Source organism: Electrophorus electricus, chromosome 20 (genome assembly GCF_013358815.1).
Source record: "Electrophorus electricus isolate fEleEle1 chromosome 20, fEleEle1.pri, whole genome shotgun sequence".
NCBI lineage: Eukaryota > Metazoa > Chordata > Actinopteri > Gymnotiformes > Gymnotidae > Electrophorus > Electrophorus electricus.
In genome coordinates, this window is record NC_049554.1 from 6665838 (window position 1) to 6685837 (window position 20000).

Below are 20000 nucleotides of genomic sequence, written 5' to 3' on the forward strand. Positions count from 1 at the left end.
ATCAGCACAGGGTACGGGGAGTGTCTGTTTGACGAGCCGCTGTCTTCGCAATACAGCCTTCCACAGCAGCTGCCTGGACAGATATACGATGTCAATAAACAATGTGAACTCATATTTGGGCCTGGGTCACAGGTGTGTCCCTATATGGTAAGAAGACCTTACTGCGGAGGAATTGTACAGATTAAATGAAATGAATTAAATGTAATATCTGTCTTGTAGTCTAGTGATGCATACTGCAGTGCTTGTGCTAATTAAATGTCCCACAACAGTGGCCCCATACGTGACGTGAGAAGGTCAGAGGTTATTAATTACTCGAACACACTGGCAAACCTCTCTGAGTAGTTTTTTCCTGTGGGGAAAAAAATTGATGTGCCATCACGTGACGACTGTAATCCAATCAGTGCCAAAAGTGGTGGTTAATATTATTAGATTTTTAAATGACTGACAGTTCCGTTTATGATAGAATGACATGAGATTGGACATTAGTTGTCTGTTATAATACATAGCCACTGAAAAACCTACAACCACACATCCATAGTCACTCCTCAAAGCCATAGAGAGTTTGCTGTGTAGGTTTGTGGGTCTCAGGCAGGGTTACGTAACTACTGCAGACTCGGGCATCGTTTGGCCCTGCTGATCAGAGTCTAAAGGGTTAATGGTCACACCCTGTGAGAGACACGCTGGGGACAGATTGTGCAGTTACACAGCACGTGTGTGAGGAAGGGCTAATGTGCGTGTGTGTGTGCGCGTGTGTTCGAGTGAGTGTGCGTGTGAGTGTGCGTGTGTGTGTGTGTGTGTGTGTTCTCCAGACACAGTGTCGACGGTTGTGGTGCAGCAGTCCTGAAGGGGTCCAGAGTGGCTGTCGCACGCAACACATGCCCTGGGCTGATGGGACAGACTGCTCACCTGGAAAGGCAAGCACACACTCACACACACACTCAAACCGATAAAGCTAAGAGGTTCTGTAGCTTTGACATCACGTCTGGCCTCTGGGTTTCAGGGGCCTCTCCCACAGGGACCCTGGAGACCTGCATGTGCTAGTCGACAGGTTACTTTTATGCCAAACCCTCATTGCACTTCCTGACCCTGACATATCTTCTGTAGTGACCTCACCATGGGAGTTATTTAGTCTCTACTCCAAACACACCTTCCTCTTCTTCCGTGTGTTTGGAGGCTTTAGAGAGGATGGGCTTTACTACTGCGTTGCAGTGGTAACTCATTCTAGCCTGTTTGGGATCTCTCCTTGATTTTACATGTTCAGTATTTGCACGGACCAGACCATAACTCGGAGCATGTGGTTGACTGTGGTCTCCATCGTAAAAACGAGAAAGGCCCCCACTGTAAGAACTTGCACACATTGTGTCCTCCCTAGAATGCCCAACCAAAAGCCTAACACATCAAAAATATTTAAGCCCCACATATTTTACAGTGCATACAAATGATATGTTTGAATTTAATGTAATTGCATGCAGATTCTTTAGAGACCTAAATAATATTCATTAGGAAATTGCACTTCTCTTGCAGATATAAATCTTGTGTTGAACTTTGAGCTTAGCTAGTAAAGTTCTGTGGATTAATCATGTGTCTGATTCATAACATGTGTCCTCATTCATTCATTATGTGTGTCTGAATTCTACTGAATCACAACATATGAGTCGTTTTGGCCTGGTGCTCACTGGTCCTGGCCGGTCCTGGCAACCCCAAGGTCCTGGGACTGATTCCCAGGAAGTGACATGTACTGTGATTATGATAAATGTGTAAGTTACTCTGGATAAGAGGGCCTGACCTATGCTGTAAACTAGTCAGTAGTTCTTATCTAGTCAGTAGTTCTCGTCTAAACTAGTCAGTACTCATAACTAGTCTGTAGTTCTCATATAAGCTATTCAGTACTAATAACTAATCTGTAGTTCTCATCTAAACTAGTCAGTAGTTCTCATCTTAACTAGTCCGTGGTTCTCATCTAAACTAGCCAGTACTCATAACTAGTCAGTAGTTCTCATCTAAACTAGTCAGTAGTTCTTGTCTAAACTAGTCAGTGGTTCTCATCTAAACTAGCCAGTACTCATAACTAGTCAGTAGTTCTCATCTAAACTAGTCAGTAGTTCTCGTCTAAACTAGCCAGTACTCATAACTAGTCAGTGGTTCTCATCTAAACTAGCCAGTACTCATAACTAGTCAGTAGTTCTCATCTAAACTAGTCAGTAGTTCTCATCTAAACTAGCCAGTACTCATAACTAGTCAGTAGTTCTCATCTAAACTAGTCAGTAGTTCTCATCTAAACTAGCCAGTACTCATAACTAGTCAGTAGTTCTCATCTAAACTAGTCAGTAGTTCTCGTCTCAACTAGTCAGTGCTCATCATAACTAGTCAGTAGTTGTCATCTCAAGTCCTGGGGCTGCCACCTGGTTGTTGTATCTGCTGCCCCCCACTTCATCTGCTGAACCTGGTGTATATAAGTGTCTCTCCTCTGTGTGAGCAGCACTGCCAACGAGGCCTGTGCATCCCCAAGGAGGACGTGGTGGCAGTGGACGGGGCGTGGGGAGTCTGGAGTTCCTTTGGCTCCTGCTCACGCACCTGCGGAGGGGGCATCAAGATAGCGGCGCGGGACTGCGACAAGCCCCGGTAAGCACCGCCTCTTCACTCGCCATATCAAACCTCCCTACAGCACACGACCGCAGGGAGAAATGTCCGGCACGTGTCCGGTGAGGGTGTGTCCGGCGAGGGTTTGTAGATCGTAGGCCCTGGGAGGACATACTCCTTATGCTGTAAAAACACCAACAAAGAATGATAATAATAACAAAAAAAGTTACCATGGCAAGAACACCTGCTGCTGGATGATGGTTGGACACCAGGCTTAGACACTGAGCCGCTGGACAGGCACTGGACTTCCAGACCGGGCCAGTACTGGGCTGAGAGTATGAGCCTCACAGCTGGGATCATTCCTGTGTCTGCGTTCCAATCAGAGGGGTCGAACACGCTAGGCTAAACAGGCGTGGTGCTAGTGGTTGTTTAGTGGAGGACAGAAAAGGTGTTGGAAATGCACACAGACAGACAGAATGGCAGAGACAACGAGACTTCTAATTCATTTAAAAATGTCTGTGTACGCGCGCACGTGTGTGTGTCAGGCCCAGGAACGGGGGTCAGTACTGCGTGGGACGCAGGCTAAAGTTCCGTTCCTGCAACTCTGAGCCGTGTTCCAAGCAGAAGAGGGACTTCCGCGAGGAGCAGTGCGCTTCCTTCGACGGCCGTCACTTCAACATCAACGGTCTGCCGCCCAACGTGCGCTGGCTGCCCAAGTACAGCGGCAGTAAGGCTCAGCTCTCTCCTTGGCTTCTAATGACATTACAGCAAAATGGCATCGCTTGGGCCACGAGTCTCTGCTTTTGGAGTAAACTAGTTATTACGCTAAGCCTCACAGATATAAGAAACCTCAACACAAACTCAGATGTTTAACTTGCAAAAACAGTAAAATTACACAGATTATGTTGCATGTCTAGTGACTGTGTGTGTGTGTCTTTGCCAGTTCTCATGAAGGACCGTTGCAAGCTCTTCTGTAGGGTTTCAGGAAGCACAGCCTACTACCAGCTCAGGGAACGCGTCACCGACGGCACACCCTGTGGGCCCAACACTAATGACATCTGTGTGCAAGGCCTGTGCAGGGTGAGTGTGTGTGTGTGTGTGTGTGTGTGTGCATTTGGAAGTTCAGATTCTGGTTGAATTTTCAATTTATCCACCATTAATTAATTAGTTAAGTAATTAATCAATTGATGAAGGTCCTCCAGCATTGGTGCAGCATCCCAGACTTGTTGCGTTTACTCCGGTCCTGTCCTGCTGCGTCCTGCCCCACGCTCCCATCCTGGAGCTCAGTTTATGGGCTTTGGAATTCCCAGTGACAATTCCCTTCCATATTTGTACTCTTCGCAGCAAGCGGGATGTGACCATGTGTTGAACTCCAAGGCCAGGAGAGATAAATGTGGTGTGTGTGGGGGAGACAACTCCTCCTGCAAGACTGTGGCTGGAACACTCAGCACGGTGCACTATGGTGGGTTGCCAGATCCACTCCATGTGCTTCGGTTAGGTCCAGTTCAGTTCACTCCCATTCTCTCTCATATCATATATTAATTCTCTTCAGTGGAGTCTGTTTCATTTCAAGTACTTTCTATTTAATTGAATTATACATATTGATAATATAATATTAACAGCAGAATAGGACAGTACGTACTGTATTAAATATGTTCTGTTCACGCTGTATTATATACAATGCTTGTGTTAACACGGCTGTTTGGTCTCCAGGTTACAATGTTGTAGTGCATATTCCCAAAGGTGCCACCAACATTGATGTGCGACAGCACAGCTACTCAGGAAGACCAGATGATGACAACTACCTGGGTGAGTTACGCCGCGCCGCACGACCCACAAACCACGACCCACGAACCCGTCCCGTGAACCCGCCCCGTGAACCCGCCCCGTGAACCCGCCCCATGAACCCGCCCCATGAACCAGCCCCATGAACCAGCCCCATGAACCAGCCCCATGAACCAGCCCCGTGAACCCGCCCCGTGAACCCGCCCCATGAACCCGCCCCATGAACCAGCCCCATGAACCAGCCCCATGAACCAGCCCCGTGAACCCGCCCCGTGAACCCGCCCCGTGAACCCGCCCCATGAACCCGCCCCATGAACCAGCCCCATGAACCAGCCCCATGAACCAGCCCCGTGAACCAGCCCCGTGAACCCGCCCCGTGAACCCGCCCCGTGAACCAGCCTCGTGAACCCGCCCCATGAACCTGCCCCATAAACCCCGCCCCATGAACCCGCCCCATGAACCCGCCCCATGAACCAGCCCCACGAACTAGCCCCAGGCCCCAGGCCCCACGGACCCACCCCATTAACCATCCCCATGCGCCATGCCCCATGCTCCAGGCCCCAGGCCCCATGACCCATGCCTCAGTGCCCATGCCCCAGGCACCACGACCCACAAACCTGCCCCGTTAACCAGCCCCATACACCAGCATGTCATTACCCTCCTCAGGGTTTGAATTATCTGCATGTATGTTTTGCTGTTATATTATTTAAGAATGCCTGCCTGACTGCGGCAGTCCTGTAACTGGGCGCACGACAGTGTGTGAGGGGCTTGATCAGACATAGCTTGCATATGGGGGAAAGGGACGATTGTGTAGGAACCAGAGTGTGAACACACACTTGTATGTTAGTGCTCCAGAGCAGAGGAAGCCTTCAGGGAAGAATCTTTCTTTCTTTCTGTGCCCCGAAGATGACACGCCATGGGTCAGTGTGTGTGCATGCGTGCATTTTAGGGTCGACGCACACAATGGGTTAAAGCGAGGATTATGGGAACGGTCTGAGTTGCGGTGATGTGTGAAATCTTGAAGGTAACACAGGAAATCAGGTCCATAATCTCATTAGTGTCCATGTGGGTATTGGACCAACTACAGCGCAGGAACGCTGCCCTTCCTCAGGGCAGTCACCCTCATCATCCTCTGTTGCTCCGTCTCACCATGCAGAAACATACCGTCCCCCCCGCATCCTCGCTCTGTTAGAACCGAACCGTGTGCTGACGCGTGCGTGGTTTGTGCCGAGCAGAGAAGATCTTGCAGCTCTTATTATTCTAAAGATTTTAGATCGGTGCATTATGAATACAAATTTAACCATTATTACTTAACACAAAATGTGTTTCCAGTTAAATCCGTGCACTCCATAGACCAAACGGATGGACAGGTGACCCATGCGTAGACTGTGCTGGGATGTTCTAGTCTTAGTCTCAGCATGAGACTGATTTGAGCAGAGACGGAGGCTGGTCTCGGCTCAGGGTGTGTCTCCGCTCCTCTGTTAAGTCTCTTTAAAGCAGGGAGAGGGTTGATCTCTGAACAGGCTCTCACATCCTTATCTCCTTCGCTTCCCAGCTGTGGCCAACGGTCGTGGAGAGTATTTGCTCAACGGAGAGTTTGTGGTCAGCATGTTTAAAAGGGAACTGAAGGTGGGAGAAGGTGTCGTAGAGTACAGCGGCTCTGATCATGTGATTGAGAGACTTAACTGCACTGACCGCATTGATGAGGACATCGTCATCCAGGTAACATGTTCAGTTCATAGGTATTTCTTTTCTTCTGGAGTCCAAGTAGACTTTCAGCAACGTTCAACATCAAAGAGCAGCTTCTGAAGTGTTTCTTGAAAGAAAGTGCAATATAATTCTCTATTCCCAGGAAACACAAGGTAATAGATGAGTATTTAAATGTTCATGTTCTCAAATATGCCTTTTCTAATTTTTTTTATCAACCATGTTTTTTGGGGGGAATTTTGGCCACAGGTGCTATCCGTAGGTAACCTCTACAACCCAGATGTCAGGTATTCCTATAACACCCCCACAGAAGAGAAGACTCTGCGCTTTATCTGGGATGCATACGGCCCGTGGCAGGCGTGCACCCGTCTATGCCAGGGTGAGTGAGACAGGGAAATTTTCCAAGGGATTCTGCAGCGGAATTCATTTGTCTTTCGGCATTTCAGGTTGTTATTGTCCAAATCGTTACAAGCTGTCATTACAACGTCATCGTGCCGTGGAAGTACTTGGTATTTGTAGTTAGTAGTAAATTAGTGTTTGGTTTGTGGCCGGGGGTTAGTGCTTGGGTTGTGGCCGGGTGGTAGAGTTCGGACTATGTTTGAGATTAGCGTTAGGGTTAAGGTTGTGGGTAGTACTTGGGTTATATTTGGGATTAGAGTTAGGGTTATGGTTGGGGTTAGATACTTGAGCGAATGAATCCTCTCGCTTCGCTGTCAGAAATCGCCTTAGCGGGGTGGGGTGGGGGTAGGGGGTTGTCTCAGGATAAGTATGTTTCATGTGAGGAATCCCATCAGTGTTGGCCGGTAAGGTCGTCTCAGGTTATGGTGGTGGAGAGCTTAGAGATGTAGGCTGTCGGGCCCGTGGAGGTCCAGAGCAGAGGAAGCCGGTGAAGTGCATGGGTCATCCAGTCCAAACATCTGGGCCTCAGTTCTCCGTGCAGACCTCTGGTCCGCCTTCATAGCCTTTTCCAGCCAAAGCCTGAAGTATAGTGGGCCAGAGTTGGTCCACGCACAATTTCATGAGCTGATAAAAGATCAGGGTGGAGACGCTGAACTTATTATCATTTGGCAAGCAGTGACCGAGCCTATTTTTGGCTACCCAACAAGAAATTATGATTCATTCCATTTTAGTTCATTCATTCATCCTTTCTTTCTTCCTTCACTACCCCAAAAAGGACATTCTAATTTGTAGCTCATTCATTCTTTTAGTGTTTCATTAATTGTTTCATTCATTTCTGTGTTGTCTTTCTGCTCGCCCACTGCTGTGCTGCTCAGGCGAGCGCAAGAGGAAGATTCTGTGCAGCCGTGAGTCGGACCATCTGGTCGTTTCTGACCAGAAATGCCAGGGCTCGCTCCGCCCGCCCCCCGTCACGGAACCCTGCAACACAGACTGTGAGCTCAGGTACTTGGGCGACGCCGCAGGTGCGCCTGCTCACATTTTATTGTTTACACCTCATACGTGGTCCGGCGTCTCTTCAGAGCGTTACATTAACAACCCTCTTGGCTTGCACTTGCGTCACGAGCATTTTCACGCCGTTTCACAGGTGGCACGTCGGCCATAAGAGCGAGTGCACAGCTACGTGTGGCCTGGGATTCCGCACCGTGGACGTCTCCTGCATCAAACGCAGCCACACCCACAAGGACACCCAGAAGGTCGACAACCAGCATTGCAGCAGCCAACGCAGGCCCGATGAAAGGGAGAGTTGCCATGGTGACTGTAACCCTGGCGTGTGGGAGTATTCGCCTTGGTCGGAGGTGAGGGAGATCGGCACCGCAGGCTAGCTGAAAGAAGTCCTTCCCTGTAGTGCCGTACACCGACCACAAACAAGGTCTCACATCACCAAACATCGTCCAGCGTCTGTAAATTAGCCCGGCGACCCAGACCGCTTGCTTGTGTGTTCCGGGTAGTGCTCTCAAAGCTGCGAAGGAGGGAGACGCCACAGGAGCGCCATCTGTGGGAACTCGTCCGGGAACAGCGATGACAGTAAATGCAACTCAAGTGAAAGGATCACTGAACAGTCCTGTAGCGATTTCCCATGTCCGCAGTGGAAAATTGGAGACTGGACTGAGGTAAAGATGCCTAACGCTCCTCTCATCCATACACATCTCCGGAATTCCAGCTTCTTGGAATATCAGAAACCAGTGGCCTAAACTGGAGATTCATTTGTCCTTTTTTAAACACCTGTCTTGAGACCCTACCTACACTGCATGCACCTGCCACCTTGTAGGGGACAGTTATTGACGAGGTGCGTAATATGGGGCTGCAGATAAACCCGTAGCCTGTATATTAGCATGGAAAAGTCACCAGGCACCCACTAAATGCATTGCTCATTGGTCAGTTTCTGACAACAGGACCAAACAAGTTAGAGAGTCTCGCTGTATACCTGCCAGGTGTAGACGTGCCAGGTGATCCTACAAGGTAGACGCTTCTAAAAGAAAGAGACTGAGGAGTCTTTAAGGGCTTTCACATTTCAGAATATAGTCCAGAAAGTAGGCACCTGTCCCAAGACCAATCTTCACGCCCTCGCGGCTGACGTTTCCACATCTGTAATGACTCTAAGAAAACTGTTCCTGTGTTTAAATGCCCCCCCCCCCCAATGCTCCTGTTTGGTCTCCTCTGCCAGTGCATGGTGACCTGTGGCAGGGGCTACCGGCATCGACAGAGGTGGTGCCAGTTCAGAGAGGAGCGTGTGGACGAGCGATTCTGCGATGCCGCCAAGCCGGAGTCCGTGCAGGCGTGCCAGCAGCAGGCGTGTGCTTCCTGGCAGGTCGGCCCCTGGGGACAGGTGAGTCCCGCCCCGCCTCTCCTCGACAGGCTCCTAGCATGCCGTGTGCTGGCTGTGTTGACGGTCTGTCTCTGTCTGCTTAGCTACAGACACTGTGTGACTGTGCTATGTGCTGTTACTGTGTGACAGACTGTGCTATGTGCTGTTACTGTGTGACAGACTGTGCTATGTGCTGTTACTGTGTGACTGACTGTGCTATGTGCTGTTACTGTGTGACAGACTGTGCTATGTGCTGTTACTGTGTGACAGACTGTGCTATGTGCTGTTACTGTGTGACTGACTGTGCTATGTGCTGTTACTGTGTGACTGACTGTGCTATGTGCTGTGTTACTGTGTGACAGACTGTGCTATGCGCTGTGTTACTGTGTGACGGACTGTGCTATGCGCTGTGTTACTGTGTGACAGACTGCTATGTGCTGTTACTGTGTGACAGACTGTGCTATGTGCTGTTACTGTGTGACAGACTGTGCTATGTGCTGTTACTGTGTGACAGACTGTGCTATGTGCTGTTACTGTGTGACAGACTGTGCTATGTGCTGTGTTACTGTGTGACAGACTGTGCTATGTGCTGTTACTGTGTGACAGACTGTGCTATGTGCTGTGTTACTGTGTGACAGACTGTGCTATGTGCTGTTACTGTGTGACAGACTGTGCTGTCTCTTTTCTTTCTCTCTCTGTCATTGTCTGCATATGTGTGCATGTGTACGTACGCGTGTACGTGTTAGTGCTCTGCCACTTGTGGCCCTGGCTATCAGATGAGAGCCGTGAAGTGTGTGCTGGGGTCGTACCACTCCGTCATAGACGACACAGAATGCAACGCAGCGACGCGACCGACTGACACACAGGTGAGAGGCGTGTTCATGCACAAGCACATCTGTGAATGTATGTCAGTCAGTTGTACCTCATATGTAATATGTGATCTGTTCGCTAAGACTGTCTGCACTGTTATCTAAGGCGAGTAATCATGAGGCAGTTACAGTTACAGTGCGATCTGTGTGTGCGCCACCACACACACACACACACACACACACACACACACACACACACACACACACACACACACACACACACACACACACACACACACTATCATCACAGACTGATGAAAGATATCTGTAAATACCAGTAATACAGCAGTAGCTGTAGACCATTCAACAGGGACACAAATGTTCAGTGACCTCACCTTGTTTCTGTCTGTTTGCTTATGTGTGTGTGCACTAAATAACATAAGAAACATTCTATCATTCTCTTAGTGTATTCTGTAGTGTACTATTCGCGTATTTTGTAGTATACTAACCACACTAAGAGAGAGACTGAGAAATTGATCTGGGGGAGAGCAGATTGAATTAAGAGTGGGAAAAGTAGGAGGACCAGGGTGAGAGAATTAGAAACCAACAAGCAAAGTGAGTTTGAGAAAGAGACAGAGTTATAGAGAGAGTGAGTGAGTAAGAGAGAGGGAGACAGTGAGAGAGAGAGAGTGAGGGATAGAGAGAGAGAGTGAGGGATAGAGAGAGAGGCAGAGAGAGAGAGTGAGGGATAGAGAGAGAGAGTGAGGGATAGAGAGAGAGAGTGAGGGATAGAGAGAGAGAGAGTGAGGGATAGAGAGAGAGAGAGAGTGAGGGATAGAGAGAGAGGCAGAGACAGAGGTAGAGAGAGAGAGAGAGAGAGAGAGTGAGGGATAGAGAGAGAGGCAGAGAGAGAGAGAGAGAGATTTGAAACGACTCACCCCAACTTGAAGTGTCTGTCTTACATTGACAAACACACACACACACGTACACATACACACACACACACGCACACACATGCGTACACACACACGTACACATACACACACACACACGCACACACATGCGTACACACACACGTACACACACACACACACACACATACACACGTGTACACACACACACGTACACACACACATACACACGTACACACACACACATACAAACACACACACACACACACACACACACACGTACACACACACACACACACACACACACACACACACACACACACTATATTACAGTTATCTGACTATTTATTGTTTTTCATCCTTATTATTTATTTTCATTTCTTTGCACTTCTTCCCATTAATATTATTTCAGACCAGTTACAGTTTCTCTTCTTTAACATAACAGAACTGTTAATTTCCATAACTGCAAGAGAGAGAGAGAGTGAGAGGTAGAGAGAGAGAGAGTGATAACACATGCTTTTAGTCACACAAGCTCACAATATATTACACCATATAAAGGAGTTTCTGAAAACACTTCTGCAGTGTTGCTTGAGAGAGAGAGAGACAGAGAGTGAAGGAGAGAGAGAGAGAGTGAGAGAGGGAGGGAGAGAGAGGCCCCCTGGTTTTAATCTCTCACTGTACTGAGTTACTACGTGTGATGTTCACCACCATGAACTATGGTGTAGTGCCACCCACCCTAACACAACCACTCTGCCACGCCACAGTCAGCAAACTAAGGTTCCCATGGCAACTTGGAGAGGAAGCGATGTGCATACGACAATGAGTGAGATAGCGAGAGATAGAAAGAAGCAGAGTAGAGAAACAGGCATTTCCTTTACAGGATCCGAATAAGAGAGAGAATGAGACGGAATGAAACAGTTAGCCTTTCTGTATGGTTCGATTCTCACTGCTCGGTCTCCTCGGATCCCCTCTGTCTGCTGCATAAGCGGGCAAGCCACAGATTTTCAGTAACAGTCATTTGCCTTCTCAGAGAGTGAACTTCCTGCCGCTGGTAACATTTCTGTAATAGTTCATTAAGCGTTACACTTTTCCCTAAATTGTGGGTTACTGTGTTTGAATTTACCAGCATGAGATATTTCTGTGTTAGGCATTCCTTACTGAGCCTCTCTCTCTCTCTTTCTCTCTCTCTCTCTCTCTCTCTCTCTCTCTCTCTCTCTCTCTCTCTCTCTCTCTCTCTCTCTCTCTCTCTCTCTGTCCAGGACTGTGAAATCTCTCAGTGTTCCATCCCACAAACTGTTTCTCCAGAGACCAAGGCAGTATCTAAACTTGGTCATAAAACACAATGGCGGTTTGGATCGTGGACACAGGTACACCCTTACTGACTGATGTGCATTATCTGTGTATTACATGCTATTACAAACATGAAAGAGATTCTGTTCATTTTGCATTTGTCATATAAACAAATTATGACGAATATATACCGTGTGTAAAATAATGATTGTTGTTTGGCCTGCCTTCCTCTGCTACAGTGTAGCGCGACCTGTGGGAAGGGCATACGTATGCGCTATGTGAGTTGCCGTGACAACCAGGGGGGCGTGTCAGAGGAGTCGGCGTGTTCTCACTTGGCCAAGCCCGCTGCCCGAGATGTCTGCTCTGCTGTGGCCTGTGGTCAGTGGAAGGTTCTGGAATGGACTCCGGTACGAGTCTCTGCATCTTCGCTTTGCTGTAACTGCACTGGGGTCCCTGAGGTTGCACGCCTGCAGAGACAGTTAAAGGTTTTGGGGCTACGGTTGTGTTGTGTGCTGTGGCGTGTGTTCCTGATTGCAGCTGTTATGGGCCAGGTGTCCTTGGGCCAGCTGTTATGGGCCAGGTATGCTTGGGTCAGTTGTTATGGGCCAGGTGTCCTTTGGTCAGATGTTATGGGCCAGGTGTCCTTGGGTCAGGTGTTATGGGCCAGGTGTCCTTGGGTCAGGTGTTATAGGCCAGGTGTCCTTGGGTCAGGTGTTATGGGCCAGGTGACCTTGGGTCAGATATTATAGGCCAGGTGACCTTGGGTCATCTTTTATGGGCCATGTGTCCTTGGGTCAGGTGTTATGGGCCAGGTGACCTTGACCACCTCTCCTGAAGGCAGATATGCTTGTGTGCACAGGGTCTGTGTACTCACTTCAGCCTCATATTGTCTCATTTTAACTCTGGTGGATGTAACTGTGAGATGTGAAATCCATCTGGATGCCAGTCACATCAATTCTGAGTGAACTGAGGTTATACATGAATAACGCAACTCCAACATGTACAGCAATCCTCAATATTTCCCACAAATCCAGGGCCTGCACTTTATACTATAATAATCTCTCTGTTTTAGCATATAGTGTAATAATCTCTCTGTTATAGCATATAGTGTAATAATCTCCCGGTTATAGTGTATAGTGTAATCATCTCTCTGTTATAGTGTATAGTGTAATAATCTCCATTATAGTGTATAGTGTAATAATCTCTGTTATATTGTATAGTGTAATAATATGTTATAGTGTATAGTGTAATAATCTCCCTGTTATAGCGTATAATGTAATAATCTCTCTGTTATAGCATAGTGTAATAATCTCCCTGTTATAGAGTATAGTGTAATAATCTCTGTTATAGCATATAATGTAATAATTTCTCATGTGTGGATCGTTAGATTAACGGGGGTCTGTGTGTATGGAGATCATCTATGTTAATGTCAGATGTGTCTGAGTACAGTCTGATTAAAATGTCTGTAATGGGCTTCAGCTTTACAATGTTTTCTTGTGTTAAAGGAGAGGGGGGTTTGCTTAGACATGTACTCTCAGTCTATGGCAGTGGGGATGTGTGTGTGTGTGTGTGTGTGTGTGTGTGTGTTTGGACATGTACTCAGTCTTCGAGCAGTGGAGATGCTGAATCATTAGAAAGCTTTGTGGCAAATGAGAAATGGTGTTTGGAAAGGGGGTGGGGAGTGTGTGTGTGTGTGTGTGTGTGTGTGTGTGTGTGTGTGTGTGTGTGTGTGTGTGTGTGTGTGTGTGTATGCCAGGAGGGAGTTGGGATAGTTGTGTTTACAGATGTTTTCAATCTGACTGAGAGCTGTGTTGACACTGCAACTCCCCTCACACACACACACACACACACACACACACACACACACACACATACACATACACAGATCTCCTGTTATTTATACCAAAGATACTTAACCCAGTGCTATATGAGGACATTAATTCCAAAACCTCTGTGAAATCCCAAAGATCAGGTTCACTCCATCTAAATACCCTCCTCTGTGTAAAGTGCTCTGTTACTCCTCATTAATTACAGAAGATCTCTGACGTTCTCCATCCGGCCCTATCTGTTCACATAACACCAGCTGAAACAGCCTTTATCCAGAGAGCGCAGGGTGCGCAGTGCTGTGTATCAGCACCATAGCTGCTCGTAATGCTTGCTTGTGAGGACTGTGCAAATCGATTTCACATTTGTAAGTGAAGCACAGAATTGTGGGTAACAGCATGGATTTGTGTCTGGCTGCCACTAGAATGCTGATGCTTTTTCTATGTGCCTGATTACTGCTGTTCCCTTGGCCCTGGTTATGAAAAAATAAACATTATCAGACAGTGTTGGCTGGGCTTGGATAATCTAACAGCCATCAGACTGACAAGGCTCTGCTGGGCCTTACACATGGCCGAGCCAAACTTTATCTCTCTGAAATGTGATTGGCTGAACGTTTGACCCAAGGCAAGCTAGCCTGAGGACCGGCCCAAGTGGATATTTACAGATGTGTGTGTGTGTTTGTGTGTGTTTGTGTGTGTGTGCAGTGCTCTGTGTCCTGCGGTCACGGTAAAGCCACGCGGCAGGTGTTGTGCGTGAACTTTAGTGACCAGGTGGTCGACGTGAGTGAGTGTGACCCCGATGACCGCCCAGCTTCGGAGCAGGAATGTGCCATGGCTCAGTGCCCGTCTCGTAGCCATGGCAACCCAGACACCCATAACAATGTCCTGCAAACCGGGCGACCCCAGCTGCACCAGTGGAGGATCGGGCCATGGGGCGGGGTTAGTACCACGTCACAGAGTAACACCATTCATTATTACCTCCAGAGGCAGGGATAGTACCACGTCACAGAGTAACACCATTCATCATTACCGCCAGGGACGGGGATAGTACCACGTCACAGAGTAACACCATTCATTATTACCTCCAGGGGCAGGGTTAGTACCACGTCACAGAGTAACACCATTCATTATTACCTCCAGGGGCAGGGTTAGTACCACGTTACAGAGTAACACCATTCATCATTACCGCCAGGGACGGGGATAGTACCACGTCACAGAGTAACACCATTCATTACTACCTCCAGGGGCAGGGTTAGTACCACGTCACAGAGTAACACCATTAATTATTACCGCCAGGGACGGGGATAGTACCACGTCACAGAGTAACAGCATTCATTATTACCTCCAGGGGCAGGGATAGTTCCACATCACAGAGTAACACCATTAATTATTACCTCCAGGGGCAGGGTTAGTACCACGTCACAGAGTAACACCATTAATTATTACCTCCAGGGGCAGGATTAGTGCCACGTCACAGAGTAACACCATTCATTATTACCGCCAGGGACGGGGATAGTACCACGTCACAGAGTAACACCATTCATTATTACCACCAGGGGTGGGGTTAGTACCACGTCACAGAGTAACACCATTAATTATTACCTCCAGGGGCAGGATTAGTACCACCATTCATAATTACCTGCAGAATAACACTATATCATTAATCATTACTGTAACATACTGAGTAGTAGTGTGTTGATGCTCTATATCCTGTCCTCTTTATGCTATTATTGTCTTATTGTTTATACATTGTTACCCAGTATATTACGTTGTAATTAGTGATGTAGTTGTACTGTAACAGTGGTGTTTTAATGTAAAGTTTTGCCAAAAATACAGCTGCGTAAAGACAAAGATCCGTAGACTGGGGGAACTCTAAGGCTCCATGGGGCAACGACTCTGTTTTTGTATCGACTTTATTTGCTTTTAAAAGTCAACAGAGGCATTGGAATCACTGGAGTTACTGCGAGATAAAGGTAGTGGAGGATCCCAGGACAAGAGGCAGTTTCTTTCCAAAGATGCCGTATTTATCTTATCGCAGTCTTTAGGGTATCCGTGGCAAATACTTTTCCTTTTTGCCATAACTTTGGCCCGTACCATTTTAGGATACCGAGATGATGTCCTACGTTTTGTTTTTGTTTTTCCGCCTCACGTTTGGGGGGAAGTGTGGTTTACGTTGGAGCGCTGACTACAGCACGCTTGCTTTACGCCGGTGTGTCGCTGGTATTTCCTCTGCTCAGATAAATCCCATTGTCTCCGTTAGGGCCCTTGACGTTAAGTTTAAAAATACATGCAGCGAGGGTGTTCACACAAAGGGACTGTGCTCTTTCTGGGAGAGGGAGCCTTCCTGCTCGAAGCGGACGATTCAGGGGTTGACATTAGAATCTTATTTTGGAGGAAAGTTGTATTTTGGGCTGTATCCTGCACGTTTGTGTGTGTGTGTATAACCCAGTGTGCGCTCGTGTAGATACACATGGCAGGGAGCTACTCTGACCTCTGTCTTTAAACCACAGATGGCTTTCCCCCCGAATGTCGTACTGTTTGCAGGGTAATACACTGAGTGTACCAGTGGTCACTGCTGTGGTGTTTATATCATAGATGCAAGTCAATTCTGATTGAACCGCACGTGTGCGTGCGTCTCACGCGTACGACTGCTCCCCAGTGCTCAAGCACGTGTGCTGGAGGATTCCAGCGCCGCGTGGTGGTGTGTCAGGACGAGAACGGTTACCCCGCCGCCGGCTGTGACGAAGGCACTCGGCCCGTGGTGCAGCGCTCCTGTGAGTCCGGCCCCTGCCCCAAGTGGGTGCACGGCAGCTGGGGTGAGGTACGACACCCCCCCCCCCCACCACACACACACACACACACACACACACGCATATACAACATGTTCCCCTCTGCGCTGTGTTCCTCACACTCCGTGCTTCTCTGTGTCCCCCACCCTCGCAGTGTTCAAAGTCGTGCGGCAGGGGCGTGAAAACGCGTCAGGTGGCATGTCAGCGGCCCGACGGGGAACGCTTTAACGACCTCAGCTGTGACGTCCTGGACAAGCCACCTGACCAGGAGCAGTGCAACACACTTCCGTGCCCCCGCTGGACCGCCGACCTCTGGAGCGCGGTACGCCCGTAACCCTCCGCGCATATTCCTCCACCCGCCGCGCCATCTTAATGCCACAGGCCTGGGGTGCTCAGTAAACCAACAGGAGCTGAAAGAACCAAAAGAATCTGGCAGAGCAATGTGTGTGTCTGTGTGTGTGTGTGTGTGTGTGAGGATGACAGCGTTGGTTTTACAGCAGGTGACAAACACGAATCTGAAGGTCTGGCTGACATCTGTGGAGCAGAAAATCAAAGTACTAATTCGGCATAGAGTTGGTTTCGTAGTCTAGATTAGATTATTACTTCTAACTGAAGTTTTATTGTTTTTGTGTGTATATCACTTCGGAGTATTAAACACATGATCGTACATGATTCAGAACTATGTAGCACATTTATAGTGCGTATCATGGTTTTATATATGAGGAATTTAAGCGGGCTTTGGTGCCAGTTGTGATGGTAACGGTCATGATGCCACAAGCCAGCAGCGCAAAGCTGATATCTTGTACTGTCATGCAGTGTAGTGTGCGCCATGACGAAACCGTACAATGACGAAGGCGCCGGTCCGATGTGTGTGGGTTCTGTTTCTGTCCCTTCTGAATATGTACACATTAGTCACTTTTCTCAGTATTGGATCTTTTTTTTTTTTTTTGGTTTTCATTTCCTGATTTTTCAGACGCGTGTCTATGTCGTGGGATCACTCGCCAAACGAACCCACGTTAACCAGGCCAAGCCGCAGGAGTCTTGTAACAGAACTCGGTCCTTTGCTTTCTGTCTCGAGTATCTCCCTGTAGCTGATCCTGTGTCTGTTTCCTGTGATCTGACATGCACACTCACCCTTCAGGTGGTGCTGTCTCTATACAGATACTAGATAGAAAGATCCTGTAACGGCCCGAGTGCCACAGGGCAAGGAGCAGGACATGCAGACTCGCTCGACAGAGACAGGCATTTATTGACGAACATTGAAGACATCGGCACTCACGACTAACACAAGCGTACGAACACAAACACAGGCATTGAAACGGTTGACAGAGAGACAAAGATCAACTCTGACAGGAACAATAACTGTCAACATGAACCTTAACAATGACCGACAGTAACGCACACACTGATAGGAGTTTAAATAATCACAAACATGACAAGACTAAACTGATTCAGGTGTGCACGTAATAACATAGGCATGGTTACAAATACACAATTATCGCGGCGGGCCATACCACGTGACCGGCGGGAGGGTCCATTAACCTGAACCTTCAGTTCTCCATACAGAGACTCCGTTTACTGCTTTGTGGGGTTTATTAAGGTTACTTGCATCTAAAGGTTGCATTTAAATTTAAATGTAGACTTCCAAACGTTTGTTTGTTTTATTCTTTTTGTATATGTTGTTGTCCACAAGTGGTTCTATTCTATTTTCTTTCATCACTGTTAGTTAAAAACATTGTGGAATGTGTCCACTTATTGAAAGTGTGCTCTAGAAATACCCTGCCACAGTTTCCATGAGTTCAAGGGAGGCCAATTATGTCCATAATCATTCTCTCAACCCAGCAAACCCCACCCCCTCCCCTGGCAAACCCCACCCCTCTCCTGGCAAACCCCACCCCTCCCCTGGCTGCCCCGCCTCTGGAGTGGCGTTGTGTTACTTCCCTTTGTTAATGCGGTTTTAAGGTCATTTGCATCATGCCCATTAGCTGTTCCAGTTTCTCAGGCTCCCATCACCTGAAGAGGCTACCATGGCTACCAGTGATGGACAGCTAGCAGGGAGGCACACAACAGCATGAATTTCGTATATTCATATATTATCTTAGTTTCACTCAATAACGTATTAGCATTTGTGGCCCTATTTCCTTAAGACTGATATATAAAAGCTTGATGGCAGATCCAAAAGTGAAGGTATTTTTAGACAATTGTTTGGTAAATGGTAATTGTATTTGGTATTTTAGGCTGTAATTGGTTGGTAATTGATTTGGTACTTAGGCTGTAATTGTCTGGTAATTGGTAATTGTGTTTGGTTGGTAATTGGTAATTGCATTTGGTATTTTAGGATGTAATTTGTTGGTAATTGGTAATTGATTTGGTACCTTAGGCTGTAATTGTTTGGTAATTGGTAATTGTTTGGTTGGTAATTGGTAATTTGGTATTTAAGGCTGTAATTGGTTTGGTAATTGGTCATTGTATGTGGTATTTTAGGATATAATTTGCTTAAGGATAATGTTGCTGTTAATCTGCCCACCTAAAACATCTACAGTGTTACAGTACTGAGTGGATACAAATACAGTTTTACTTTCCAAGCTTGCTAACAAATGCTGCTGCAAATTCAAGGGTATTGGACGTAAAGTTCAACTGTTGCCTGAAGATTTTCCCATGTAAGTGGAGCACACAGGAGACGATCCGTCGATGTGTCAAGGGGTCAGTAAATGAATGCTAACACTCACACTGCCTGCTGAATGTGAAGAATTCAGAGTACACTGCAAATAAAACCAAAACATATTACTAAAGTGAAACAGGCATCTCTGGATATTTATATATTCTCTTTATCTGTATTTATTTCTGCTGCTCAGTGTATTGAGGTTAATGTCTGTATTTCATTTTTATACAAACAGGCAAAGTTATTTGTGTCACACAAAGCAGAGGAATAAGTTAAATTTTCTTTGTTTGAGTTTATGGGTTTATATAAGGTTTTTATTTATTTATTTATTTATTTTATATAAAACGACTTTTTTTTTTTTTCAAATAATGTATACAGTTTAACAGAAGGTCAGCATAGGTTGTACAGACACAAAGTACAATGTTCCTTTATCATGAAAATATTGACTATTAAAAATACATGTAAACATGTCTGTTCAAGCATGAAGTAGTTTGCTGTTAGTGAAAGCATTCTTGTATATATCACAAACGCTATAACCATTCTGAACCGTCTTCCAGTGGTTTAAGTAGATGATGTTGGCAAACGTAAGGGTGCTAAAGAGGTGAATCCCTTAAGCTAAGTTAAGAATCTGTCACGTTCAGTCCCTTCCATGTTCCGTTCCGTAGTTTCGTTTTGTCCTCACATGTTTGCGTCCACCTGTCCCTCGTTTCGAGTTCATGTATTTAAACCCTGTTGTGTGCCTTGGTCGTGGCTGTTCGTTGTTTTGTTTTGCTGTTTCATGGTTTGAATTCATGTCTGTAACGTTGAGCGGTCCGGAGACGGACGCGTGTGCTGAGAGGAGCGAGATTTAATTGGGGCAAATCCAAAATCAGGGTCGTTT

At 47.1% G+C, this 20000-nt stretch overlaps 1 protein-coding gene across 1 annotated transcript in view; it reads left to right on the top strand.

Moving 5' to 3' along the window:
- Window positions 1-20000, top strand: part of LOC113591853 (A disintegrin and metalloproteinase with thrombospondin motifs 9) — a 46088-nt gene that overhangs the window by 10632 nt on the left and 15456 nt on the right. The window contains exons 10-28 of the mRNA XM_035520134.1: window positions 6-147; window positions 810-914; window positions 2480-2622; window positions 3126-3307; window positions 3524-3660; window positions 3925-4042; window positions 4294-4389; window positions 5921-6087; window positions 6322-6451; window positions 7347-7473; window positions 7616-7826; window positions 7980-8141; window positions 8696-8857; window positions 9583-9702; window positions 11816-11923; window positions 12086-12253; window positions 14375-14608; window positions 16329-16490; window positions 16613-16780. Coding sequence (XP_035376027.1) covers window positions 6-147; window positions 810-914; window positions 2480-2622; window positions 3126-3307; window positions 3524-3660; window positions 3925-4042; window positions 4294-4389; window positions 5921-6087; window positions 6322-6451; window positions 7347-7473; window positions 7616-7826; window positions 7980-8141; window positions 8696-8857; window positions 9583-9702; window positions 11816-11923; window positions 12086-12253; window positions 14375-14608; window positions 16329-16490; window positions 16613-16780 — 2842 coding nt within the window. The remainder of the gene's footprint in view (window positions 1-5; window positions 148-809; window positions 915-2479; window positions 2623-3125; window positions 3308-3523; window positions 3661-3924; window positions 4043-4293; window positions 4390-5920; window positions 6088-6321; window positions 6452-7346; window positions 7474-7615; window positions 7827-7979; window positions 8142-8695; window positions 8858-9582; window positions 9703-11815; window positions 11924-12085; window positions 12254-14374; window positions 14609-16328; window positions 16491-16612; window positions 16781-20000) is intronic.